Source organism: Neohortaea acidophila (assembly GCF_010093505.1).
Source record: "Neohortaea acidophila strain CBS 113389 unplaced genomic scaffold BDY17scaffold_6, whole genome shotgun sequence".
NCBI classification, from domain to species: domain Eukaryota; kingdom Fungi; phylum Ascomycota; class Dothideomycetes; order Mycosphaerellales; family Teratosphaeriaceae; genus Neohortaea; species Neohortaea acidophila.
Window position 1 is genome coordinate 494,687 of NW_022985515.1, and position 24,527 is coordinate 519,213.

The 24,527-nt window shown below is 56.1% G+C and overlaps 12 protein-coding genes across 12 annotated transcripts; 6 read left to right on the plus strand and 6 right to left on the minus strand.

Moving 5' to 3' along the window:
- The first annotated feature begins 39 nt into the window (after positions 1-39).
- On the plus strand, positions 40-1,996 carry BDY17DRAFT_298558 (FAD binding domain protein). Its single transcript, XM_033733762.1, has 2 exons — positions 40-279; positions 330-1,996. Exons 1-2 carry the CDS (start codon positions 97-99, stop codon positions 1,722-1,724), a joined length of 1,578 nt encoding a protein of 525 aa, XP_033589029.1. The 5' UTR covers positions 40-96; the 3' UTR covers positions 1,725-1,996.
- Positions 1,997-2,201: 205 nt separating this feature from the next.
- Positions 2,202-2,949, plus strand: BDY17DRAFT_252092 (ribosomal S13/S15 N-terminal domain-containing protein; the record flags this gene model as incomplete). Its single annotated transcript, XM_033731222.1, has 4 exons — positions 2,202-2,403; positions 2,476-2,508; positions 2,664-2,710; positions 2,776-2,949. 4 exons carry the CDS (start codon positions 2,202-2,204, stop codon positions 2,947-2,949), a joined length of 456 nt encoding a protein of 151 aa, XP_033589030.1.
- Positions 2,950-3,088: 139 nt separating this feature from the next.
- On the minus strand, positions 3,089-5,224 carry BDY17DRAFT_160416 (uncharacterized protein). Its single transcript, XM_033729709.1, has 2 exons — positions 4,478-5,224; positions 3,089-4,420 (listed from the first exon to the last, which is right to left on the minus strand). The coding sequence occupies exons 1-2, from the start codon at positions 5,031-5,033 to the stop codon at positions 3,189-3,191; spliced, it is 1,788 nt and encodes a 595-aa protein (XP_033589031.1). The 5' UTR covers positions 5,034-5,224; the 3' UTR covers positions 3,089-3,188.
- On the minus strand, positions 5,192-7,028 carry BDY17DRAFT_298563 (uncharacterized protein). The gene is made up of 3 exons (XM_033733763.1): positions 5,961-7,028; positions 5,606-5,896; positions 5,192-5,551 (listed from the first exon to the last, which is right to left on the minus strand). The coding sequence occupies exons 1-3, from the start codon at positions 6,844-6,846 to the stop codon at positions 5,469-5,471; spliced, it is 1,260 nt and encodes a 419-aa protein (XP_033589032.1). The 5' UTR covers positions 6,847-7,028; the 3' UTR covers positions 5,192-5,468.
- Positions 7,029-7,911: 883 nt separating this feature from the next.
- On the plus strand, positions 7,912-8,775 carry BDY17DRAFT_324743 (uncharacterized protein; the record flags this gene model as incomplete). The annotated part of the gene is made up of 1 exon (XM_033737255.1): positions 7,912-8,775. One exon carries the CDS (start codon positions 7,912-7,914, stop codon positions 8,773-8,775), a length of 864 nt encoding a protein of 287 aa, XP_033589033.1.
- A 117-nt stretch (positions 8,776-8,892) lies between these two features.
- BDY17DRAFT_160439 (uncharacterized protein) lies at positions 8,893-10,920 on the minus strand. The gene has a single exon (XM_033729710.1). It carries the CDS (start codon positions 10,760-10,762, stop codon positions 9,011-9,013), a length of 1,752 nt encoding a protein of 583 aa, XP_033589034.1. The 5' UTR covers positions 10,763-10,920; the 3' UTR covers positions 8,893-9,010.
- A 240-nt stretch (positions 10,921-11,160) lies between these two features.
- Positions 11,161-15,288, plus strand: BDY17DRAFT_251295 (CPSF A subunit region-domain-containing protein; the record flags this gene model as incomplete). The annotated part of the gene is made up of 2 exons (XM_033731157.1): positions 11,161-14,059; positions 14,114-15,288. 2 exons carry the CDS (start codon positions 11,161-11,163, stop codon positions 15,286-15,288), a joined length of 4,074 nt encoding a protein of 1,357 aa, XP_033589035.1.
- An 89-nt stretch (positions 15,289-15,377) lies between these two features.
- On the minus strand, positions 15,378-17,844 carry BDY17DRAFT_324746 (uncharacterized protein; the record flags this gene model as incomplete). Its single annotated transcript, XM_033737256.1, has 5 exons — positions 15,378-16,243; positions 16,305-16,461; positions 17,253-17,332; positions 17,403-17,745; positions 17,800-17,844. 5 exons carry the CDS (start codon positions 17,842-17,844, stop codon positions 15,378-15,380), a joined length of 1,491 nt encoding a protein of 496 aa, XP_033589036.1.
- A 435-nt stretch (positions 17,845-18,279) lies between these two features.
- On the plus strand, positions 18,280-20,311 carry BDY17DRAFT_298572 (Ca2+/calmodulin-dependent protein kinase). The gene is made up of 3 exons (XM_033733764.1): positions 18,280-18,613; positions 18,854-19,965; positions 20,029-20,311. The coding sequence occupies exons 1-3, from the start codon at positions 18,607-18,609 to the stop codon at positions 20,119-20,121; spliced, it is 1,212 nt and encodes a 403-aa protein (XP_033589037.1). The 5' UTR covers positions 18,280-18,606; the 3' UTR covers positions 20,122-20,311.
- Positions 20,312-21,214, minus strand: BDY17DRAFT_298581 (RmlC-like cupin domain-containing protein). The gene is made up of 6 exons (XM_033733765.1): positions 21,051-21,214; positions 20,933-20,961; positions 20,736-20,858; positions 20,630-20,678; positions 20,535-20,561; positions 20,312-20,464 (listed from the first exon to the last, which is right to left on the minus strand). Exons 1-6 carry the CDS (start codon positions 21,154-21,156, stop codon positions 20,400-20,402), a joined length of 399 nt encoding a protein of 132 aa, XP_033589038.1. The 5' UTR covers positions 21,157-21,214; the 3' UTR covers positions 20,312-20,399.
- Positions 21,215-21,677: 463 nt separating this feature from the next.
- Positions 21,678-23,485, plus strand: BDY17DRAFT_324749 (putative GABA permease; the record flags this gene model as incomplete). The annotated part of the gene is made up of 5 exons (XM_033737257.1): positions 21,678-21,809; positions 21,865-22,247; positions 22,313-22,584; positions 22,643-23,303; positions 23,365-23,485. The coding sequence occupies 5 exons, from the start codon at positions 21,678-21,680 to the stop codon at positions 23,483-23,485; spliced, it is 1,569 nt and encodes a 522-aa protein (XP_033589039.1).
- Positions 23,486-23,576: 91 nt separating this feature from the next.
- On the minus strand, positions 23,577-24,179 carry BDY17DRAFT_324750 (uncharacterized protein; the record flags this gene model as incomplete). The annotated part of the gene is made up of 2 exons (XM_033737258.1): positions 23,577-24,097; positions 24,167-24,179. The coding sequence occupies 2 exons, from the start codon at positions 24,177-24,179 to the stop codon at positions 23,577-23,579; spliced, it is 534 nt and encodes a 177-aa protein (XP_033589040.1).
- Between the last annotated feature and the right edge of the window lie 348 nt (positions 24,180-24,527).

The following is a 24,527-nucleotide window of genomic DNA, read 5'->3' on the forward strand; positions in this document are numbered from 1 at the left end:
CGACCTCGGGAATCCTGCTGTCGATATAATCTGCAGCTTGTCTACTCGACTTGATGCTAAAGACAATGGCCTGGAGATATAAAAGAGTGATGTAACATGTTTCCAGTCAAGGGATTAGCCAGATTGCCGGCGCTGTCGTTGCTGCTGCTGCTGCTACTTGCAAGGCAACTTCACGCAGAGCAGGCAGTGCTGCGATTCGATTGGGATCAAGAAATACTGAATCTCGGCCTACATGATGATAACTCGACAGAACAAGCAAATGATGGATGCATAAAAGCGGTGCGGGACGCCCTACTGCCATCGTGAGCGGCGCTGATTCTCGCCAACAGTGCCATCTTCTCCAACGACTGCTCCCAGTAACAACAGACAGCGCACGAACAACAGCCTACGCCAAGGAAGAATACTGGTCGAGTCGACAAGCAGAAGTAACACCACAATGTTTCGTCCAGCCAACGACCGCGGAGGAGGTAGCAAGCATCGTTTCACTGGTCAGCAAAACGAAGTGCCGCTTCGCAGTCAAGAGCGGCGGGCACGGCGCATTCGCAGGGGCATCCAGCATCGAAGCGGGCCTCACAATCGATCTGCAACTCCTCAACGAGCTCTCTTTGGAAGACGCAGAGCAGCCAACAGTCACCCGCGTCGGACCTGGGAATCGATGGATCGATGTCTACGACTACCTCACGCCGCGAAACCTCTCGGTCCTTGGCGGCAGGGTTGCGGAAGTGGGCGTAGGCGGTTTCACGCTGGGAGGCGGCATCTCATTCTTTTCGCCCAAGTATGGATGGGCGTTGGATGGGGTGCGGAATTACGAGCTGGTAACACCCGATGCACGGATTCTTCAAGTCAATCGAGACTCGTATCCCGACCTGTACTGGGCCCTCCGCGGCGGCGGTAAAAACTTCGGAATCGTCACTCGATTCGACTTGGAAACCTTCCCCCAGGGGCCGATGTGGGGTGGCGTCACGTACAGCGATGTGCAGCATACCGAAGAGGTCATCGATGCGTTTGAGAAGTTCGCTTTCAACGCTCCGCAGGATTTGGATGCTCATGCTTACATCTTCCTCGACTTTACGGACGATATCGACCGGCTGAGAGCGGGATCTGTGCTTGCATATGCACGGGCTGTTGAATATCCGGAAGCATTAGGGAACTTCACAAAGATCCCTACCGTTCGCTCCACGCTCAGGTCCACTGACGTTGCGGACCTGGCTCGTGAGATAAGTGCGTTGAATCCGACCAACATGAGATGGTCGTACTCGACAGCCACATTTGTAGTGAGCAAAGAGATGCTACGTGCATGCGTGGACATCTTCATCGAGGAGGCCGAAACCATCAAGCACCGCGAAGGCGTAGTGCCCGTCCTCGTTCTGCAGCTCATCACCAAAGACGTTATATCTCGCTTCTCGAGAAACGGCGGGAATTGCTTAGGAATAGAAGATGGCGAAGGGCCCTTGCTGCTGCTCAACTTCCCTGTGAAATGGACACGGGCTGAGGACGATGCTGCAGTCCTAGGAGCCGCAAAGCGCATCCGGGATCGAACGACGCAGAGAGCCCGGAAGCTGGGCTTGTACCATCGCTATCTGTACCAAAACTACGCAGATGGCGAGCAAGAAGTGTTTGCGAGCTATGGCGAAGAAAATCTGAAGAAGCTGCGAGATATCAGTAGGAAGTATGACCCGGCTCAGGTCTTCCAGAAGCTTCAGCCTGGATACTTCAAGTTATAGGGACTGCAGATATCATCTCCATCGAATCGCATGCGTACATTCTTAATCTCAGCCGTGGGAGTCGAGTCACGATCTGTTGTCTGTGCCAAGTCAGTCACTGTTCAAACCCGGACTGATAGCAAGCAATAAGGCAAAGAAGCCGGATCAGAAGTCCATTTAGATCATCGAGACCGAAGTCTCTGACATAAGAGGTACCAGAATAATAAAATAAGTAGGAAAATCATCATGTTAGAACAGCGTAAGAAAAGAAGATGCAAACTCACCAGAGATGTTAATGCATGTTGCAAACTTCAAACAGCAGTTCGCGTCGCTCACTAGAAAGAAATACCAAAATTAGAGTTTCGCCCTAAACCATGCTCGGACGGCCTGCGCATCAGTCTTGGCGCAGGGCCACACGACTTTCAATTTTCCCAGCATCACCACCAAAAGTTCTCGCCCGTCAGCAATACTCGCCCACTACTCACCACAACCGCCATCATGGGTCGCCTACACAGCAACGGCAAGGGTATTTCCTCCTCCGCCATCCCCTACTCTCGCGCCGCTCCGGCCTGGCTCAAGACCACCCCCGACGCCGTGGTCGATCAGATTTGCAAGCTCGCGAAGAAGGGCGCCACCCCGTCGCAGATTGGTGTTGTCCTCCGAGATAGCCATGGAATCGCGCAGGTGAAGGTTGTCACTGGTATGTTCTATCCAGAGTGGCAGGAGACTGAAAATTGGAGAGTAGCGATGCTGACGAAAATCTGCTGTGCAGGTAACAAAATCCTCCGGATCCTCAAGGGCAACGGTACGCTTCTACCCGTGTGAAGAAGGCAGAACAACGAAGCAAATCACATACGTGGTTTCGCTTGCAAGAGTCATACAATACAATTGCACCTCCAAAGTGCAAACATATGCCTCTGCTTGGTCAACATAGACTGACAGAGAGATTTTCCCCTACAGGCCTCGCACCCGAAATCCCCGAGGACCTCTACATGCTCATCAAGAAGGTGCGTATCGCATACAATCCATCTTTTTGATGTTTCAGGCGTGGAGAACTAACGAGAATTTTCAGGCCGTCTCCGTGCGAAAGCATCTCGAGCGCAACCGCAAGGACAAGGACTCCAAGTTCCGCCTCATTCTCATCGAGTCCCGCATTCACCGCCTGTCGCGATACTACAAGACTGTGGGTGTGCTGCCGCCGACGTGGAAGTACGAGAGCGCGACTGCCAGCACGCTCGTGGCATAGAGGAAGACTATGAAGAGGAGTCAAGCGCAGGAGATGCATTATACCGACGGACGCATGAACGGCACGGGCAGGTAGTTTCAAATCAAAAAGAAACCCGCTTCAAATTTGCCTCTCGCAAACATGCAGAATCGTGATGATGTCTTTTTTTGCGTGCATTCATACTTCATGACAATTTGTAACCGCCACAACACCTTGAACCCACCATCGCGCCGCCCTGATACCGTACGTCTCGACCATGACTAGTCGTCGCGCCTCTGCGCACTCTCGCCGTCAACAGCGCCATAACCCGCTCTCCTGACCCCCTTAGCCTGCCCCGTGATGTCCTGCCAAGTAGCCCCGAACCGTCTGCCCGTGCTAGCCAGCAGCCCTTCCTCCTCCGCCTCCCTCAGATCGTCATCCATCTGCTCTTCATCCAGCTTCGGCACCCTGAAGAGCATCACGATAAAGACAATCATGAAGATGCCCAAGAACGCGAATTGTGCATAGAAATCCACTACTCCCAAGAACGGGAAATTGACCGTGATGCGATTGATAAATGTCGAGACGACACTCGGCGTGCACACCATGTTCGCGACGGGGTTGTCGGATCGCTCGGAACAGGGCTTGATGGCGTTTTTGTGGTTGGTGCAGTCGGGCTGCTGGTCGGGATGATGCGATGGGCGATCGCAGTATGTCTGCGGACCAAATGTGGCGTATTGCGGCGCGACGATCATGGCGAGGGAGTAGTTGAGGGCGAAGACCATGAGGATGAGGAGCACCGTGGCCATGAGCAGTGCGTTGGGCGTGGTCTGGCCGGTGCGGATCTTGAATAGCGTCACCCACAAGAAGCGGATGCCGATCGTGGCCATCCCCACCACGCTGGCGGAGAAGAAGAGCAGCGTGATGAGGAGGAAGATGATGTAGTCGACGGGGAAGACTTTGCTGGTGACTGTCATGAGCCAGTTGATGGGGTTGAAGATTTGTGTTTCGCCGAGGAGATAGCCGCAGTTGGTCTTGCAGACGGAGTTTTTGACTTTATCAATGCATGTGATGAGCATGCTGGCGAAGATGACGAGAACGACGACGAGCAGTAGAAGGCCTCCGATGAGTTTGAGCGGTCGGAAGATCGCTTGAGTCTTAACCCAGGCACGGATGAGGAAATTGTGGCCTTCGCCAGCGTTTTCTGCGGCCAGACGCTCGCGGCGTACAAGTGTACGTTCTTCACGCACCAAAGCCTCCAGCTCGCGTCTGTCACGGGCGTCGAGTCCGCCATCGCGGCCTTCATTGCGACCTTCGAGCTGTTGTTGGCGTTCGCGGTTCTGAGCCAGCTGACTGGAGGTGGATGCGGCCAATTGTGGGGCGGAGACTCTTGGTGCGGATTTGATGAGTGTCGCTGGAAGCAGGGCCAAGCCGGGTGCAGTATACACGCAGTACAGAAGGGTTCCGAGCAGGATGAGGACGCCAACGGAGAATGTCAGAGCTCGTTCGCCATCTAGTAATCATGTCAGTCTTGTGGGACAACGAGAGATTGGTGAAGAGGGAGACTTACGGTTCTCAGTCAGCAAGTCCTTGAAGTAGTCCAAATCCTTGTTTCCATCTCTTGCCTTCTTGGCAACCGGCACGAAGAAGCCCACCAAGAAGAGGATGACACACAGCAGGATGAAGGCAATAGTATACTTGAAAGCACCCCACAGTCGACTCCCAAAGCTCTGCGTGCCTTCCTCGGATGCCACCTCATCGTACTCTTCATACCAAAAGTAGGTAAAGGGAACAACCAGCAGACACAGCACGGCATCCAGGCTGTACAGGGTGTAGTAGACAATCTTCAGCTGGTAGAGGATGGCATTCACCGCATCCGGCGTGGCCCAATCTTTCTTCGCGCCCAGCTTCCGGCTCGTGGTGGAGGAGACGAGGGCAATGTCCACGGGCATCAGCAGGACTGTTGCGAGCAGGGCGAGGATGCTGATGAAGCATACTATCGTCACGCCCGCGGAGCGCTCGGAGGGCTTCTGGTAGACGAAGACGAAGATGCCGGCGACGAAGGAGAGGATGGCGAGGCAGATCGCGTAGGTGACCCAGATGAGGGAGGTTTCGATTAGAGCCATGATGGCTGGTGGGGATGGAGGGTGGATGTTTCGGCCAGCTGTGTTGGGGATGAAATTCGTTGCGAGGGGTGGAAGGGAGGAGATGCGCAAATCACTGGTCGTGTGCTATCATCAACACCGCGTCATCCGATATAACGTCGAGGATGAAGTGCAGAAAACGCATGAGTCTTGAAAGTTGGAAGCCTGGATGAAGAGGAGCTTTGAGTTCCGCGTCCGAGCTCAGGCAGGAATGACGTGGGGCGAGTGGCTGGAGCGTTCCCGGTTCGGCAGGAAGCCACGAGGCTCGGCGCAGCGAGGCAGCCTCGTCCGTGTCTAAATGTATCCCTCTACAACAGTAACGACTCTCACACGAAGAAGATGCACCCCAGTCCAGAATGATGGGATTACCAATGTTGTGCCAGATCTGCACACCCAGCCCATCGCCTTGAGCCTCTACTATGCTTTACTCGCAAGCCGGCTCCGAGCCTCAGCTACCGCATCGAAGCGATGGGCATAAGCAGCCATCTCCCCTCGCGTCTCTGCCGAGCCATCAGTTTTAAACAATCGTGTAGAATGTGGAGAGTTCCACTCACCCGGCAAGCCACCTGGGGGAAAGAAGAGGCTGGCCGTCTTCCGAGCCTCCTCTGCATGGATCCAGCCCTCTCGCTCCGGAGTTGTACGCGACATCATCTGTATCGCGCTCGCCCTCGGTCTGCGTAGCTCTTCCCACACCTGCAATCGGCTGTCCAAGTCGTTGCGAGTATCAACTTGCTCTAGCACAATACCCAAGACTGCGGCATCCTCGACCGTTTGCGCGGCTCCCTGGCCCATCGTCGTGCCCATGGGGTGACACGCATCGCCGAGAACAACGAGTCTCTCCTTATCTGGGTCACGTGTCATGATGTTTAGCAAACGCTGCATTAACGAGCGTTCCGGGCGACGACTTACAGAATCTTGGCAGTGGCTCGCGATCCATAATCTCCCACAGATACATGTCTTTTTCTCCAGCGAGCCCGACGAGTGATTGGATCCTGGCATTCATATTACGGACACGCTCACGCGCAATATCCTGGTAGGTTCGTCCGGCGAACGCATTGCTGCTCCCCCGTATTCCTCGGTGATAGACACCAAAGTTTTGCAAGCGACCACTTCGGCAAGGGTAATGAATGATGACGTTGTTCTCGGTGTCGACATAAAGACACGCTCTGCCCTCGACGCCCCTCTGAATGAGGTCTTTGAAGCTCGGCTGGGCCAGAAGAAGGTCGGTGGGAAGCACAAAGCGAATGTTGCTTAATCCAGTAAGCTGAGCGGGACACTCGTGGCCCACTATGCATTCATGGGCTTTGGAGCGGACGCCGTCTGCCGCTACGACGAGGTCTGCCTCTAGCACGTCACCTGATGCCAGCGTGACGGAGCCATTGCTGGGGTCGTACGAAGTAACATTGCAGTTGTGTCGCACTTCAGCAGGCGGTCCCGCACCCTCCTTGCGCGTAGCCAAGTCCTTCAATGCGAAGGTGTAGTCTTGGCGATGCGCGGAGACGTTCGGCGAGGTAGGGTCCGCCGGTCTCTCCTCGGTCCGGAGCAGCTTGAGAGGATCGACATCGGCCTTGAAGATGTCAAGACCGGTTTGACGGCAGCCATTGAGGGTGCTCAAATCCAGGCCAAAATGCTGGAGGATGCGAGAAGCGTTGGCGGGAATCTCCAATGCATAGCCCGCTGCGGTTGTCTCTGCTCGCTTTTCGAGCACTACGACTTGATGTTGTGCTCGTCGTAGCGCAATGGCGGTTGAGAAGCCACCTATGCCGCCTCCTACGACTATGACTCTCAGCGGCATGACGGGCAGTGGTTGTTGAGAGGGAGCTATGAGATGAAGTAAAGCGAATGACCCCGGTCAGTAGACGATAAGGCGCCACAAGAAAGCCGCAAGTCGTAGCATCAGCATGAGCGTCAGTAACAACTACTCGATGCTTACCTCGTCTACACTGCTGCCTAAGGTAAAGCTGACAGCGGCACAACGGAACCGCGCCTATCAGTATTTTGATGGTTTGCAGTGGAGCACGAGCTGAACTCTCCGCCGTCACGAAGACTACGCTTTCTGGTAAAGATCGTCGGCATGCCTCTGATTGGTAGGCTCCGCTTAGCAGGGGTCCACAGCCTTATTCGGCCGTCGACGTCGTTACATCCACTCCTCGCGATGCTCCTCGAGCGAGATGGACGACCAAATGCCGCGCATACTTCTCAAATTCACGAGTATTGTCTGGTCCAAGCCCTGCAAATCGTGTCTTGTTGGACTTCAGCAGCAGCGTGAATGACGGAAACATCGGCTCGTGCTCGTGAGCCTCAGCCGTCTCGAGACTTTCCAATCCATAGTACACGCGATAATGTGAAATCAGCACTGCTGGCCGACTCGACCCGGGGGACAACTGACAGCCCGGCCGCGCGCCGGGTGCATAGCTTTCGCTTCTAGCGGCCGAAGGAGGTCGTCGATGCAGTCTTATGTAATTAATGCACGCATTCTGCTTCCACCAATACCGGAAAAGGATAGCGCCACGTCCGCCACGTTGCCTTTCAATCTAAATGGAGCGTGTCGTGTTGGCGTGCTAGTACGGCGATCGCTCAGCTCGCTGATATGCGTGGGATGCACTGGCTAGGTATTGCTCGCGAGACTACGAGAAGCTCGTGGCACATCGGCTAAGGGGCTGTGCCTTTGGACGACTACCACAAAGGGAAAGATCGACTTCGTGTCTTACCATATCATGCCAGACTGCTGACTGCCTCATTGAGACGCAAGGCTGGCAGCGCGAGGACAAGGGCATATATTACACGCGTCTGTCTCCTTCATTCTTGCATCCTTCGTCGTCTTGTAATCAATTCAACCTTTCCAAGAAGCACACTCATCATGGCCTTCTCCAACTCTTCCATCCTCGCCGTCGTCGAGCTCATCTGCTATGCCGTGCTCATCCCCTTCTCTCTCTACGTCGGATTCCGTCACGGAAAGAAGGCCATCCTCGGCTACCTGTACCTCAATATCCTGTGCACCCTGCGCGTCGTCGCCGACATCATCCAGCTGGCCAGCGGCACCAATCCAAACGCGAAGCCCTCCCTCGCAGCAACAATCGTCAGCTCCGTCGGTCTGTCGCCCCTGCTCCTCGGCCTAGCCGGCTTCCTGCACGAAATCCACATCTACGTGGTCATGGCTACGGCGTCGTCGCGCACGAGCTTCAAGAAGGCGAACCGCTGGATGTGGTTCGCGCAGTTCCAGATCCACGGCACGTGTGTCGTCGGCGTGATCCTCGTTATCATCGGCACGGTCGAGCTGTATTCTGCGTCGTCCACCTCTCAACTCCACACCGATGACAGCCTTCGATCCGCCGGCGCCGTGATCTTGGTCGTCCTGTGGGGTCTGCTGCTCAACTACGCCATATACCTGTTGCGCCGGTGTCGCCAGCTCGAAGGACAGCTCGTCAGAGGCCTCTCGGACTACATCTACTGGACACAGATCGCCGCAGTCTTCATCGGGGTCAAGATGGTGTATGTCGTGGTGTACACCTTCGACCACAACGACGCGTCGCTCAGCCCTGTCACCGGCTCCTTCGCCATTAAAGTCATCTTCACTTTCTTGACGTCGTTTTTGGCTGCCTTGAGCTTTACCATTGGCGGCTGGCGAAGCCTCCATATCGCCGTCGCTGCGCCGAAATTCGCCGTCGTCGATCGGTATGATGCTCCCCACGAAGTCCGCACAGTGCAGATGAATCGCAAGTGAGTGCTGAGGAAAGAGGTGGTTGGGCTCTGATCAAGCGTAAGGAAGAAGAATTTCGTAGCAAATGGTAATGAGTGGAGGTTATCAGAAGAGTAGTCTGAGCAGTAGGCGCACATCACCCATCGAGGCTTGGACTTTCCCGTTGACCTTGTCCCACATGAAAGGTCCGTCTCTCCACAGTGCAGATAACACCAATCAATTCATGCAGATATTCATTGATGCTGTTTCCTATGAGCAGTCACGGCTCCTCCTCTTCCTCCTCCGGTAGTGCTGGGCTGGCTCTTTCCCAATGGACCGGCACCGTCTCTCCTTCGAATAGCATCTCGCGCACGCAGCCATCCACGCAACGTGACGGATGCGGCTTGCCGTACATCCGGTACGCCGACACGATGCCTTGCAAATGCTCGTCAATTTGACTGGCGGTGACATCGTGCCCCAAGCACGGCGTCCAGTCCACTGGGAACTCGCAAGCGTGAGTTGTGGCGTCTAAGCCGGGGAGAGTGTACTCCACTCGGATGATCTTGTCGTCTCCGCAGGACAAGCCTGCCAAAACGAAGTGCTGTCGTGGCATAGGGTCCGGACCGGCGCAGTCGATGTCTGTGCGTCGATTACCCGTCTCTGTGATTAATTCTACTACGGTCCCGCGGACCCAGTTTATGGATCCGAACTCGTAGGGCGCCTGGCTTTTAAGGAGAGCCACGACTCGGGGTTGGATATCGGAACTGAACGCGCTGCGGCCCAGGCCGAACAGTGCACCGTTCACAATCCCGTCAAGGTAGACTGGAGATTGCCCATCGTGGCGGGCTGCGACGACTTCTTCTGCCAGAGCCAGCATTTCTCGACAGATGTTTGGGTAGGAATCGAATGTGAGCTCAGTCGGACTGATAAGTTTGGTGTGCCATAGCAGGTATGTGTGGTAGAAGCCGAATCGGATCTGCTTTAGCCCCAGTATCGTCTCTGTATCGTCGGCGGGCACTCGATCACGGAAGTCGTTGTAGTGCAACGAGAACAGCATCATCTGCCGTGTGATTTCCCTGGCCAAGGCACAATCGGGATCCACATAAGCGCCTCGAGCGACATTGCGCAAGATATTGGCCACGGCTTCGAACGTGATGGTGCGATGCGCCGCGGCGACCTGTTCGAGGGCGGAGAAGGGGCCGCTGGGCCAAACGGGTTCGATTATAAGAGGACCGGCAGCCTTTGTCCTTTCAAATTGGAAATTGACGTCCGGAGACCACAACTTGAACCCATGCTGAGTGCACAGACGTGTGAGAATGTCTTTGAACTGCTCGGCATGTTCTTGTTCCCCCGAGCCGGCACCCGCTGTCCCCGCGGGATTGATCTTGAGACCGCTCATAATGCTGAGCTGAGCACGATTGAGATCACAGCGGAGCAGGTTGTATGCAGACACCAAGATGCATGACGCCAGGAGCAGCGCTGGCGACCAGGATTGCGAGGACAGCAAGAGCCTCGTGGCTTTGTTGCATTGAGTCAGAGCGAAGGCATCCTTGATCGAGGCATCCTTGTCGGACAGTAGCTCGTGCGTGGAGGCGATAGCGGTCACTAGGTGTCGAAATGCTGGGTGCTGCTCGACTAAGCATGGCACTATCGTCTGCCAAAATCGGCGGTCGCGATGCCAGGTGAGGATTTTGCGGCTCGTCACTTTCTGGAAGAAGCTGACGCTGCGCCGCTCCTCGGGGAGCCAAGAAGGATCCATGGGTAGCACACGGTCAACGGAATGTCTTTTCTCGAGATCCGATGGGCGAGCAAGCGGTACTTTGGGAGGGTGAGAGCATGGCGGAGAACAAAACGTGCAAGCTCGTGCGACTTGACAACAGAGCGGTGTTTTGCATGCTTTCTTGCCCTTGCGCGGTCGACTACTGCGCTGGGCATGGGAGAACAGACGAAGCCGCTCCTCCTTGTCCGAGTGTGACAGCGACGTTGAAGTGGGTGTCTTGTTCACCCAGAGAAGGCCGACAGTGGCAGGCATATCGTGCAATGAACAGTCGGAGCAGCGCAATGCAGAAGGGAAGGAGGTCGGGGATGGTCGAAGACCGGAACGGACAGTCGACTTGCTGGCATGATGTATTCAATACGTGCACCCTCAGCTCAGATACAAGCCGTACAAGCCGTTGTGCAACGTTGGCGGCCGCAATGCAGGCACCAAGACCCTGAAGACCATCCGCATGACAAACCCACCGGCCGAACATTAGCTCAGCAAGATCGTCCAATCAGAGCGAAGCGCTAGCTCTCAGCCCTCGGGATTGTTTGGTGCTGGATTCGCGCACTCTCTGCACTCCACCACTCCACCCGGTTATTTGACCTTTGGACGGAACAGCGTGCTCGACGAGCGGCAATCGCGGCCAGGCAAAGGAGGAAGCCGGCCTGATGCAGTGCTACACTGAACTGCTCGCGCCGAGCGTCGTCTCGCACGCCGTCTCCCTCCCCTTCCTCGGCCCGCGCGCCGACAACTGCGTGATTGCCAAGACCTCCTTGTTGCAGGTCTACGGCGTGCAAACAGACACAAACGCAGCCACCGAGGACTCAACCGACTCCCGACTGGTGTTGATTGGAGAGTACCCGCTTGCTGGAACCGTGACGTCTCTCGCGGCCATCTCCGGCATCAGCACCAAGTCCGGCGGGCATGCTATCCTGATCGCATTCCGAGACGCCAAACTGAGTCTGGTCGAATGGGATCACGAGAACCACCGGATCGCCACCATCAGCATCCATTACTACGAAGGCGACAACGTGCTCAGCCAGCCTTGCGGGCCGCCATTGAGTGAGAGCGACAGCATATTGACCGTGGATCCGAGTTCACGATGCGCCGCCTTGAAGTTTGGCGCGAGGAGCCTAGCCATCCTCCCGTTTCGACAGGCCGAGGATGATCTCGGGGAAGCTGGTGAGGATGGATACGATCCGGAGCTCGACATCGCGCCGCCTGCGAACCCGCTCAAAAGGACTCAATCTGCACTGCACGAGAGTGCTAATGGCGAGGCCAAGCAGACACCGTACAAGTCTTCATTCGTCCTACCTCTCACCGCCCTGGATCCATCATTGACACACCCGGTCCATTTGTCATTCCTCTACGAATACCGCGAACCCACCTTTGGCATCCTCTCCGCCTCCGTTCAGCCTTCGTTCGCTTTGCTTGAGGAGCGCAAAGACATCTTGACCTATACCGTCTACACGCTCGATCTCGACCAACGCGCATCCACCAACCTGGTCTCCGTACCGAAGCTGCCCTCGGATCTCTGGAAAGTCGTTCCTCTATCTTTGCCAGTAGGTGGAGCGCTTTTACTCGGCACGAACGAGATTGTTCATGTGGATCAGAGTGGCAGAACGAATGCGGTCGCTGTCAATGAATTTGCAAAGACGGCGAGCAACTTTGGCATGGCTGATCAGTCCGATCTGAATATGAAACTCGAAGATTGCGAAGTCCAGGCGCTGGATCCCAAGACTGGTGATGTGCTGATTGTGCTGAGCGATGGGTCAATGGCGATTCTGACTTTCCGAATCGTTGGCAAGAACGTTGGCGGCTTCACAATTTCCCGTCTATCCGCCGAGCAGGGCGGGGAATTGATTGAGACAGCACCGTCCTGTGTGATTGCGCTTCCGGATAGGAGGGTGTTTGTTGGAAGCGACGATGGCGACTCCGCGCTTTTCCGCTGGACCAGGCCCAGCACAACGCTGAGCCGGAAACGTTCGCATGCGCAAATGCTCGAATCTGAGCAGGCCGATGAAGAAGACGAAGACGCCGACGAAGATGATCTTTATGCATCTGCGGCGAAACCATCAGAGCCGATCCTGAACGCATCACCGAAGAATGCAGCTTCCGCATACTCCTTCACTTTACTCGACACCCTACCGTCCCTAGGCCCGATCAATGATGTGTGCTTTGGTCGCTCCGAGTCAATGCCAAAGGATAAGCTCGAACTCGCGGCGGCAACTGGGCGAGGCAAAGGAAGTCGGCTTGCTTTCATGAGTCGAGAGATCACTCCCGAAGTCCTCTGGTCTACGCCCTTCGCAGACGCACGAAATGTGTGGAGCTTAAAGACCAAGGCCAAAGACGGCGAATCCGTGGATGATCTGGACAATTTATTATGCGTCTATGGTAGCGAAGGCACCAAGCTGTACGACATTGTGCATTCCGATGAGCCAAAGGACAAACCTCAGTATAGAGAGCGCACAGACACCGACTTCGAGGCTGAAGACGAGACTCTCGCAGTCTATGTGCTTGATGGCGGCAGTCGTATCCTACATTGCCGACGAAGCGAGCTCAGGATGTATGATGCACCCGACTGGACCCTAGGCCAAATCATTCCCATGCTCGACGAGGCCACAGATGCAGAATTGAACATTGTGCACACCGCCTTCTGTCACCCCTACATCTTGGTTGTTCGCGACGATAGCACCGTCGTTGTTCTCAAGGCTGATGCCAGCGGTGACTTCGAGCCCCTGGAAGCCGAAGGCGTGCTCAAAGATACCAAGTGGTTGGGCGGCTCCTTGTACCGCGGTCCGTTGTTCGACAATGAGACGCTGGCTTTCCTTCTGAGTGGCGCGGGTGGCTTGACGGTGCTCAAACTCTCCACTCTCTCCGTGGCATTTGCGATCTCAGGTCTTCCCAACCTACCTGCTGTGCTCTCCCCAGACGCCGTCCAGCGAAGAGGTGGTGTCCGAGAGACGCTGACCGAGCTTCTGGTGACCGATGTCGGAACGGGCTTATGCAGGCAGCCATATCTCGTCCTCCGCAGTGCACTGGATGATTTGACACTCTATGAGCCCTGGCGAAGCGGTTCCGGCCCCTGGGAAACAAGTCTGCGCTTCCGCAAGGTCCCCTTTCAGTACATGCCGAAATTCGACGAAACCACGGCAGAGGAAAATGACGGCAAACCCGCCCCTCTGCAAACGATGATCATCGGAGAGCGCAATGTAATCTACATCCCCGGAAGTGAACCTAGCTTCATCCTGAAAGAGCCGTACGGCCAGCCGAAAGCCCTTGGGGTCCGGGCCAGAGGTGTGAGGGCGATAACTACGCTCAACCATGCAGCCTGTCGTGACGGATTTGCGACCATCAACTCGAGTGGTGACTTCACGGAGTGCCGCATGCCCTCCGAAACTGACTATAGCACCGGCTGGGCGGTCCGGCGCATGCGGGTTGGCACTCCGAGTGGGGAGGTCTCACATATCACCTACCACGCTGACAAGCAGATGTATGTTGTGGCGACGTGCCGAGATGTTGATTTCTACTTTCCCGAGGACGACGGAAAGCACCACGAACAAGATGGTAAGTTACCCAGTGGTTTCATATTGCGGCACACCGCTGACAAGCTATGTTTAGATGTCACACTTCGGCCTCAGGGCCCGCAATATACTCTCCACCTCCTCTCAGCAACCACTCGCAACATCATCAGTTCCGCCGATCTACCCTACCTCGAAACCGTCACATCTCTTAAGGCAATGCCCCTCGAAATCTCCGAGCACTCACACGAACAGAAATCCATGATTGTCGTCGGCACCGCCCTCCAGCGCGGCGAAGACATGCCAGCCAAAGGCGTCGTCAGCATCTACGAACTCCTCGATGTAGTCCCCGACCCCGAGCGCGCCGAGAGTGGCTGCAAATTGCATCTCCATTCGCGAGAGGAGACTCGCGGCGCCATCACGGCCGTGGCGCCCTTCAACGGCGGCCTCATCGGCACAGCGCAGGGGCAGAAAATCATGATTCGCGGTCTGAAAGAAGACGCCTCCTGCCTTCCCGTCGCTTTCCTCGATGCCCAGTGCTACACGACGCAGCTCAAAACCCTCGGCCGCACAGGCATGTTCCTCGCTGCGGACGCATGGAAGGGCCTTTGGTTCGGCGGTTTCACGGAGGAGCCGTACAAGCTCTCCGTCCTCGGCAAGAGCCGGGCGCGCATGGAAGTCGTCGCTGCGGAGTTCCTGCCGCACGATGGACAACTCTTCCTCCTAATTGTCGACGCAGACATGGATTTGCACGTCCTACAATACGACCCTGAGAACCCTAAATCAATGTCCGGCGCGCGTCTGCTGCACCGCAGCACGATGCATCTAGGGCACTTCGCGAGCGGCATGACGCTACTGCCCTCAACACTATCCTCCCAAGGCGCAGCACAAGCATTGTTGGCAAATGGTGACACGGCTTCGAGCGACAGGACTGCAGACAGCACCGCCTTGTCACAAGTCCTACTTACGACTACCAGTGGCGCCGTAGGCTTGATCACCCCCCTAGACGAAGCAACATACCGCCGCCTAGGCTCGATCCAAACACAACTGACTTCCCTGCTGGAGCAAGCGGCCGGTCTGAACCCGCGAGCGTACCGCGCGGTGGAGAACAAAGGGTTCGAAGCGCGGGGCGTGATTGACGGGTCTTTGGTGCAGCGCATCGGCGAGCTGGGCGCAGCGAGAAGGTCGGAAGTGTTGGGCCGCGCGGGAGCGGATGTGTGGACTCTGCGGAGCGATTTGGAGGCTGTTGGGGGTGGGGGTCTGGGGTATTTGTGATCGCATGTGCCCTCTCTAGATATCCCACTCCTATCTACACCGTGGACATCAACATGAACATGAACATGACCTCCCGCGCCGAGCGACATCTATATCTTAGCCTTAGCGGCCTTCATCATGACTTCCCGCGTCAGCACCTCCCCTTCCTTTTTGATGGAGCTGAGCCGCCCAATTCTAATCAGCCGATCGATCATCTCCTCATCGCCAAAGTGGCTGTTATGCTCATACTCCGGCTCCTCGCCGAACGCGACGCGCGCGCAGTCGACTAGAATCCTCGCCGTCATGCCGAAGACGCGGTAGCGCGGTTGAGCGAGCGCATCGCCTGCGATAGAGTAGAAGGAGCGCGGGAGCGGGGGCTGCAAAGAGGACGAAGAGCGACCGCTCGAGCCTTGACTTTGCACGGATTTCGGGTTCGAAGCATCGGCCTTGGAGGACGGGCTTTTCACAGCGGTGGTGTCGGCGTCTTTGCGTCGCTCTTGTTTGTAATTCGCGAGAAAGACGGTGCTCGGCGACACGGGCACCCAGAATTGATGCATGCGCCACGCCGTCTCGTGCCAGCTGTGCCACGTCCCTTTATACCACTCGCCCGGCGTATCCCGCCTAACATCCGGATCGACATCCCTCTCTTTGAGGAAATTGTAAAACGGCGCCGTAAACACCGCCGCGACCTCCCTCGCATCCAGCGTAGGCAGGATATCCCGCGCCGCATCAGGGTTGCGATTCTGCGCCGACGGAGGAGGGGCTTTGAGGTACGCGACGCACGGCCGCACGCCCAGCTCCGTCATGGCGAGGTTGGTGGGCAGCTCGGTGAGGTGCTCGACGCTGTAGCCTGCGGGGAGTTTGTGGTCGCTCATCGGGAGGCCGATTTCTTCCATTGCTTCGCGGCGGGCGGTGTAGAAGGGGGATTCGGAGAGGGAGTCGGCTTTGCCGCCTGGGAGGGCTGCTTGGCCGGCATCTGGGTGGGGAGGGATTAGTGCTCGCCCTGGGTGCTGGCTGTGGAGGTTGGTTGCACGTACAGTTTTTCAGGGTGGCGGAGCGGATGGTTAGTACCACTCGCAGGTCGCCTCTACGGTCTGCTATGAGCAGGATCAAGACCGCTGCTCGCCGGGGGAGAGGGCATTTGTAGTAGTTTGTGGGACCGGAGGCAAAGGAGCGGAGGTTGGCTAACGCCTTCTGTGTGGTTGTTAGGAGGGGCGCAACAATTTGAGGGGCTTTGATAGGGTGTTACTCGCCTTCGACGCGGGCGAGAGAGCCATTTCATCGCCATGACACATCCATAATTTGCAAGATGTGTGGATCGTGCAAGGCAATGTCGTTGAAGAGGGCGCGTCGTCAATGACATCGGACCGCGAGCCGAGGTTGGTGGCTGACTAAGCATCCGCGGATCGGCTGGTGTCAAGTGCTCGCAGCCTGATAAATCAGGTAGCGTCTGCGGGTGATTAACTGGGCTTTGAGGCTTGGGGGAGTACGAGCAGATGTGCAACAGAGCATTGAAAAAGAATAAGATGATCATTGTATTGTCATAACCGGGCAATATTGCTGGCATCGGCTAGCGATATCGTGGACCTTCTCGCAGAGGTTGTACTGTGCAGCAACCCGTGAACCAGAAGGGAGTGCTTCACCAATCGTGTTGTTGGTATCCTGAGCATTCAGACTTCACAACGGAGCGCCTCGATCCCGAAGCTTGCAGCTGCGCGCCCAAGGAGTGGGTACAGTCGAGGCGGCAGATATCTAACCAAAAAACCTCCGGTTGCCATAGTGTCGGGTTTAGGAGGGGTGCATGGGCCTTGCAAGCCGTTCCAACGTCGTCTAGGCCCTTCAGCTTCCCATCATTCATCTTCCTGATAGTAGCTTTGTAGTTGCCGTGGGATGAGCAGTGTGTGCCTTCGCTTCCCAGTCGGTACATTCTATTCGGAGCACAGGCGTTGGTTTGCAAGTCGTTGGTGCAGCGATTGTGATCAGACCTTGGGGTCGTGATAGAGGAAATTGATGTCCCGAGGTCTTTGCCGATTTGACCGCACAAACTCCGCATCTCCCGGAGGTCCTAATTGAGCAGAAGATTCAGCAATCATCCGGACCAAAGCGCGAACATTTTCTTCTTCGACAAGACTTACGCTCAGCCTTGGTATTCCCCGCTAACATGCTCTGTATACTGATACATATACTCTCAACGTTATGCACCGGACTCCAGCCCTGCTTATCCAGCAAGTCCAAGCAAATGATGCCGTTGCTGTAAATGTGGGGATGGAGAGGGATCTTGCGTTCGGGGGTGGAGACAGCGGCGAAGACGACTTCGGGGGCTTCGATGGGGTAGGAGGAGCTGAACATGAAGCGCAGGCGGTACTTGTCGGTGGGCGGGTAGAGGGGGTTGTCGAGGATGCTGAGGTCCATCTGCCACTCGCGGAGGTCGGGGGCGCAGACAAGGGCGATGCCGGGCGGGAGGGAGGTGGTCTGGATCTGAGGAGATGGATGAGTTGGGGGTTCAAGATGGGGGGGCGTGAAGTGTGTTACTTTGACCAGCTCCTTTTGCAGCCGCTTGCTGCTCATGCCAGCCATGCTGGAAGAGGGCGGCGTGGATTAGCGCCGGGCCAGAATGCAATGAAGCGCTGCGAACGAAGACGATGGAGAGTGGTGAAGATGTCGAGTGCCAAATGGCGGTGAGGATGGCAGATGAAGGCGGGAAGAGTGGCGGTCCGTAGGCAGACAAGGCGAGGTTGACCATGAGAGGTGGAAAGTGGAGCTTCACTGCAGTTCAGGGAAGGGAGCCTGAGGCAACGCGGGGCAGCTCAGGCCGTCACGCCAGCACGTGCATGCGGGTGCCATTACCTACTTTGCCTCAGCAATGTGACACGTGACAATTTGCACAATGCGAATCAGTAGAACACATGATGCGCCAATGAGCTCCGTGACTGAAGATGGAGATTCTATGATCTCGTATCGTGACCTGAACAGCAACCCAAACAGCGCAAGAATAGCCCGATTCTGAGGTGCATGGATCGGCGCGGGCCAAGCCCCACCGCCCGCCTGAAACATGCATGACTGACTGTGGCTGTGTCGCTGCGAAGACTCCCTACCTTAATGATTATTCCTACTTCACCTCGTTGAAGACTGGACACTCTCTCCTGTTGTATCCTCTCACTCCCTGCGCAGACCTTGGAGACAGGTGCATACACCTCGGCATGACATAACAGGGACACTCGCGCCTTCCCTACGCCCTTCCGACCACCGAAGATTGTTGAGCAAGAGCGGGGCCATTGAAGAAGGAAAGCGCACTCCAGACACGGTAGCCTCGAGGCTGCCCCCGGCGCATCCGACAACATGTCTTGTAAGTCTCTTCCCGCGTGCGCGCATCTACCCAGCACCCTCAGACACCCATCAGCCTATTGCTTCATCACCTCTTCTCCCTCTGGAACACCTCTGTCTCGTCTCACTCGTCTGGCCTCCCCCTCCCACGCTTCACCCTCCTTCCACCGCCCACTGTTAAAACCATGGCCAATCCCTATCGTATCCTCTTCTTGCATCCACTCTCCACTTCGTGCGCGCATGCTAACAATGTGCCTCCCAGTCGCCAACATGCTCAACAAGCTGCACGGCCAGCCCGAGAGCTACGAACGCAAATCCCGCTATCGCATGGGTCGCACCCTCGGCGCCGGCACCTACGGTATCGTCAAAGAAGCAGACGGGCCCGGAGGCAAAGTGGCCATCAAGATCATCCTGAAGAAGAACGTCAAGGGCAACGACCAGATGGTGTACGACGAGCTCGACATGCTACAACGCCTGCGTCACCCCAACATCGTCCGCTTCGTCGATTGGTTCGAATCAAGAGATAAATACTACATCGTTACGCAGCTTGCTACGGGTGGCGAGCTGTTCGACCGCATCTGCGAACAGGGCAAGTTCACGGAGAAAGATGCGAGCAAGACAATACGGCAGGTGCTGGAGGCTGTCGACTACCTGCACCAAAACGACGTCGTGCACCGCGACCTGAAGCCCGAGAACCTGCTCTACGTCACCCGCGACCCCGACTCCCAACTGGTGTTGGCAGATTTCGGCATCGCCAAGCACCTCGACAGCCCCGACGGCGTGCTGAAGACAATGGCGGGCTCCTTCGGCTACGCCGCACCGGAAGTCATGCTCAAGAAGGGCCATAGCAAACCGGTCGACATGTGGTCCCTCGGCGTCATCACCTACACCCTCCTCTGCGGCTACTCCCCCTTCCGCTCCGAATCCCTGCCCGACCTCATCGACGAAACAAAGCACGGCCGCGTCGTCTTCCACGAGCGATACTGGAAGGACGTGTCGCAAGAAGGCAAGGACTTCATCCTCACCCTGCTCAAGCCCAACCCACATGATCGCGCCACCAGCACCCAGGCCCTCAAAGACCCCTGGATCGCTGGTCGTGGTGCCACCGATCACAACTTGCTGCCCGAGATCAAGGCATACATGGCGCGCGCGAGACTCAAGCGAGGTGTCGAGCTCGTCAAGTTGTCCAATCGTATCGAGGCTTTGAAGATGCAGGAGGACGAAGAGGAGGCTGCGCCTGGTAGTGCCGATGTCCCGCCCAACCCTGACCAAGCTGCAAAAGAAGCGATAGGTGGCGCCGCTGCTGCGCCAGACGGCGCAACGGGAGAGAAGAAGAGTTTTTCGAAATTGGCCAAGAGCGCCATCTTCCGTGAGGTGAGATATCCCTTTTCTTCCCATTGGATAACTCAGTTCCCGTGCTGACTGTTCTCTCCCTAGGTCGTGCTGGCCAAGGTGCGCGAGATGAAAGCGCAGGAGGAGCAGGAAAAGGCGATTGGTGATGCCACCGGGCAATCTTCGGGCAAGAAATGAGGATGCATCGTGACAGTCAGCTCTGGCGGCAAGCGAATTGTACAGGCACCGTGCACGAACGCTGGAGGTCGATTGGGCCGAGAATTGATTGGAAGATACCTATCATTTGCGCGGGCCAATGCCCACAAATTAAACGTCGCGGTGCGGCAGTGTCTATTGGGTCACAGATGGACAAAGGGAGATTCAAGCTACCTGTATACTCTGTATTCCAAGTGATGATACGTGCTCACTCTATCCTTTTTCCTGAGCGACGACATCTAATTAGTTTCCTCGCCAAATCACTGCGCCGTCTCCACCGCCTTTTTGTACTCCTCCTGCGGCAGCTCTTCGTGCCAGGATGTTTCTGCGTCAATAATGTCAGTCTTGATCCAGCGCATAGCTTATTGATCGTGAGAGCAGGAAATGATACTCACTCCCAAGCGAAATAGCCGTATGCGCCACTGTGAATCAAACTAATCAGCACAGTTTACCCCTCCTCACAGATACAGCAGTCGTCGGGTATACATACTGACAGTACTATCCGTCGCACCATGCCAATGCGTCTCGCCACCGGGGATCTACAATATCAATTAGTCAGACATGGTCTACAGTATAGACAATGGCGAAGAACGTACATGCACCACATCCCCCACCTTCAACCGTCGCGGCGCCTCGCCCTTTGAGCAAATGAAGCCCTCGCCCATCGTGACGGTTAGGATTTGGCCGCGTTCGTGCGTGTGCCAGAAGGTGCGGGCGCCCTGTATATGCCAAATAGGTCAGATTCAAGACGTCAAGCTACGTTGTCGTTGGGGAAGGACTGGCGATTGCGTACGCAGGTGAACATGACGTTGTTGCCCATGCCTACAAAATCAAATCAGCACCGAGACGTTGAAGGACGGTAGATACAAAGAGCTGTGCAAAGCAGCGACATGCTCCAATGGTGAACGGACAATCAGAAGCAGTGAAGATGGGATCCATATGCACCGTCCCGGTAAATGTTTCGGTAGGCTGCCGCGAGGCTGTCTCGGGCTTGTGGGCGCCGCGGATGAGCTGCATTTTGGGCGATGGCGTTACGGGGATGACCTTGGTGGTTCGTAATTAACGAGGTAAGAGGGGGATTGAATGGTGGGTTCGGAGGGGGTGGGTTGAAAATGGAGCCGATTGATGTGACGTCTGCCGATGCCGGAGGGGGGCAGACTCCAAGGACTACGACCGAATGACTTTCCCCATTGACCTCTCTCTCTTCATCCATCTTCGTACCGTCACCGCAGCTCGTCTATCCTATATCTTCTTCGATATCCCGAGCTGTGCGAGATGTATACTCATTCTCTTTTTCAGCCCCCGTGTGGAGCGGGACCACATGCAGCTGCTCTGCGGGCTTTTGGGATCATCGGTTGCACAATGCTGTTACTAAGGCCTTGTGAATGATCGGCTGGCCCCAATGCCGTTACTAAGGACGATGATGTGGGTGTGCGCACAACTGATTTACTCCTCTCTGGACTCTTTGCTCTCGACCATCTTGCCTGTCGGGCGGTGTTTATATGCGCGATTCTTGATCGTCACGAGCAGTAGCAGCCATGGACAAGTTTACCGTCTCTCAGACCACCGACCACGAGGACATGCGCTCGTCGGATGATACGCAGCGCGAGAAGGGCAGCGAGCAGGACCGTCGTGATATGGAACGGCTGGGGGTCAAGCAGCAGCTTAGGGTATGGTCTCTCTGTTGCAGCCATATATCATATCTTGCTCACATACCTCCACCAGAGGAATTTCACATGGCTATCCATCCTCGGCCTCAACGTAATCGTGGGCGGCACGTGGTTCTCCTGGCTGACCTCATTATCCTTCGTCTTTCTCAACGGCGGCCGCGGCGGCGCCTCGTGGATCTACGTGGCCAGCTGGGTCTTTTCGGTGTTCACCGTCCTCTCCCTCGCTGAAATGGCGTCGATCGCGCCGGTCGCGGGAGGCCAGTACCATTGGGTGTCCATCTTCGCGCCACCACGACTGCAAAAGCCTCTCAGTTACCTCACTGGATGGCTGAGTACTCTTGGGTGGCAGGCTTTCGCTGCAGCGTCCGCTTTCGCTACGGGTAACATCATCCTCATTCTCGCCTCGATCACGAACCCCCAGTATGTGCCGACGAAGTGGTAAGTAATTCCAAATGGCTAGTTCGAGTGCTGCTTGCCTTGCTCACAAATGTGCTCCTCTGCAGGCAGGAAGCCTTAATCACCATCCTGATCGCCATCATCGCCGCGCTCTTCAACATCTTCGCTGCAAGAGGCTTGCCCTTTTTCGAGAGATGGATGTTTCTCTTTTTCTTTGCCGGCCTGTTTGCGGTGCTGATCCCCCTCTGGGTCCTGGCGCCCAAGGCGTCTTCAACGGAAGTCTGGACACGATTTGGCAGCTTCGGCGGTTGGGCCAATCTGGGGCTCGCATGTGCGATTGGACAGTTAACTTCGGGAGGAGCGATGATCGGGGCGGATGGTGAGCAGTCTCGCTTCTGTGTGATCCCATTCTTAAAGTCTAATTGCATTTCGAACAGCTGCTGTCCACATGGCTGAAGAAGTTCGCAACGCATCGTTGGTCGTCCCCTGGGCCATGGTAGGCACGGTCGTGCTGGGCCCAGCACTAGGCTTCGCCATGTGCATCACCATCAACTACAGCATCCAGAGTCTGCAGCAACAAATCGTCGATTCCACCGCCGTATACCCATTCATCAGCATCTTCCAGCGCGCAGTGGGGAGCCAAGCCGGCGCGGTTGGCATGACCGCCGCAATCGTAGTGCTCTCTTTCGCCGCGGCCGTCAACTCGATCGCCGCAGCATCACGAGAAGGCTGGGCCTTTGCCCGCGACGGCGGATTCCCACTGTCCAGATGGTGGGCCGCGGTACGAGTAGTCGGCAATACTCCTGTCCCCGTCCTCGCCACGCTAGCAGCAAACTGGCTCACCGTCTTCTCCGCGCTCTTGAACCTGGCGAGTTCGGAAGTCTACGATGCCATCATCTCCTTGGCCACGGGCGCCGTGTGTGGCAGCTACGTCCTCAGCATCGGCTCCCTGATCTATTGTCGGCTTCGTGGAAATGGCCTTCCGCCTCGGCAGTTTTCGCTGGGACGAGCGGGCTTGTTCGTGAACGTGATTGCATTCTTGTACAATGCCCAGCTCGTTGTCTTCTCATACTTTCCTGTACTGGCTCCTGTCACTTCGTAAGTTCAATATACTCTCCCGGTCTACTGAAGGATATGACTGACACATCTCTCTTCACAGGACTAATGTGAACTACGGCCCGGTTGTTTTCGTGGGTGTCATTGCCCTCGCGGGGCTGTGCTATCTGTTCCTGGCACGGACTTATACGCCTCCCATTGTCCATTATTCCAGAGAAGATTAAGACTCGCCAAATTCGAGCACCAGCGGCATCCTTGCTGTAATTATTCGCACGGTTCCATAACTCCACATCCATTCTTTCATATCTGAGGCCGTCAAGATGCCCCTTGATACGACTGCCTGCGCTCTCTCATCTTCGCAGCAACGCCAGCCGTATCCCAGCAGAGACGAACCATCTTAAACTGCAACCCATCGAACCCATCCTCCGACTCCGCCGGCCCAATAACACACTCCCAAAGCACGGGAACGGTCACGTCGGGCGTCTCGCCCGTGTTCCCCTTGAGAAACACATTCCTAGTAGCCGAGAAGAATATCCAAGAACTCTCCTCATCCTTCTGGATCTCCACGTACGCGCCCAGATCGTGCTGCACTTTCTCAAAGGCGCCAAACACCGGGCCGCGCATCCATTTCCCAATCGCGTCGGCTCCGTGGTAGTTGGTCCCGTTCTGAGTGTGGAATGTGCAGTGTGGCGAGTACCATTTCGTCAGGGGGACGGTGGTGTATTCTCCCGCTTCAACGTGGACTACATACGCTTCGAGGAAGGCCTGCTTGGGTGTTCTGTCGCTTGCGTTGGGGATCCAGGGGTCGGCGAAGCGGACTGCTTTGGTGCTCAGGCCTTGCGCCAATGTTAGCGGCTGGGACCCGATGTTGTTTGCGGTTTTGACTGCAATGCTCGTTAACGTACCGGGTGCGGTCATGGTGGGGACGTGTTGCGTGGTCGGGTTGGCACAAAGTTAGCACCTTCCTCAGACGAAGTATTATTGGGACGGCGAGGCTGGGAGGTCACGAGAAACAGTCGCAGCCACAAGGCTAGCACCACAAAAGCGTGTGTACAGCGCGGCTTACGAGGATATTTAACTCCCCCATTGAAGCACCAAACCCCGGGTACCCGTCTGTAAGTAGTCCCGCCGTTGAGTAATCCCAACATCCATTGAGTCAGCTACATGGCCGCTCGATCGTAGGGCCGAGGCGGGGCTTCACGGGCGATGGATCTGCAGATCAGTAATACATACAGGCTTCGTCGACTCGTTTGGCAGGCGCGCGAA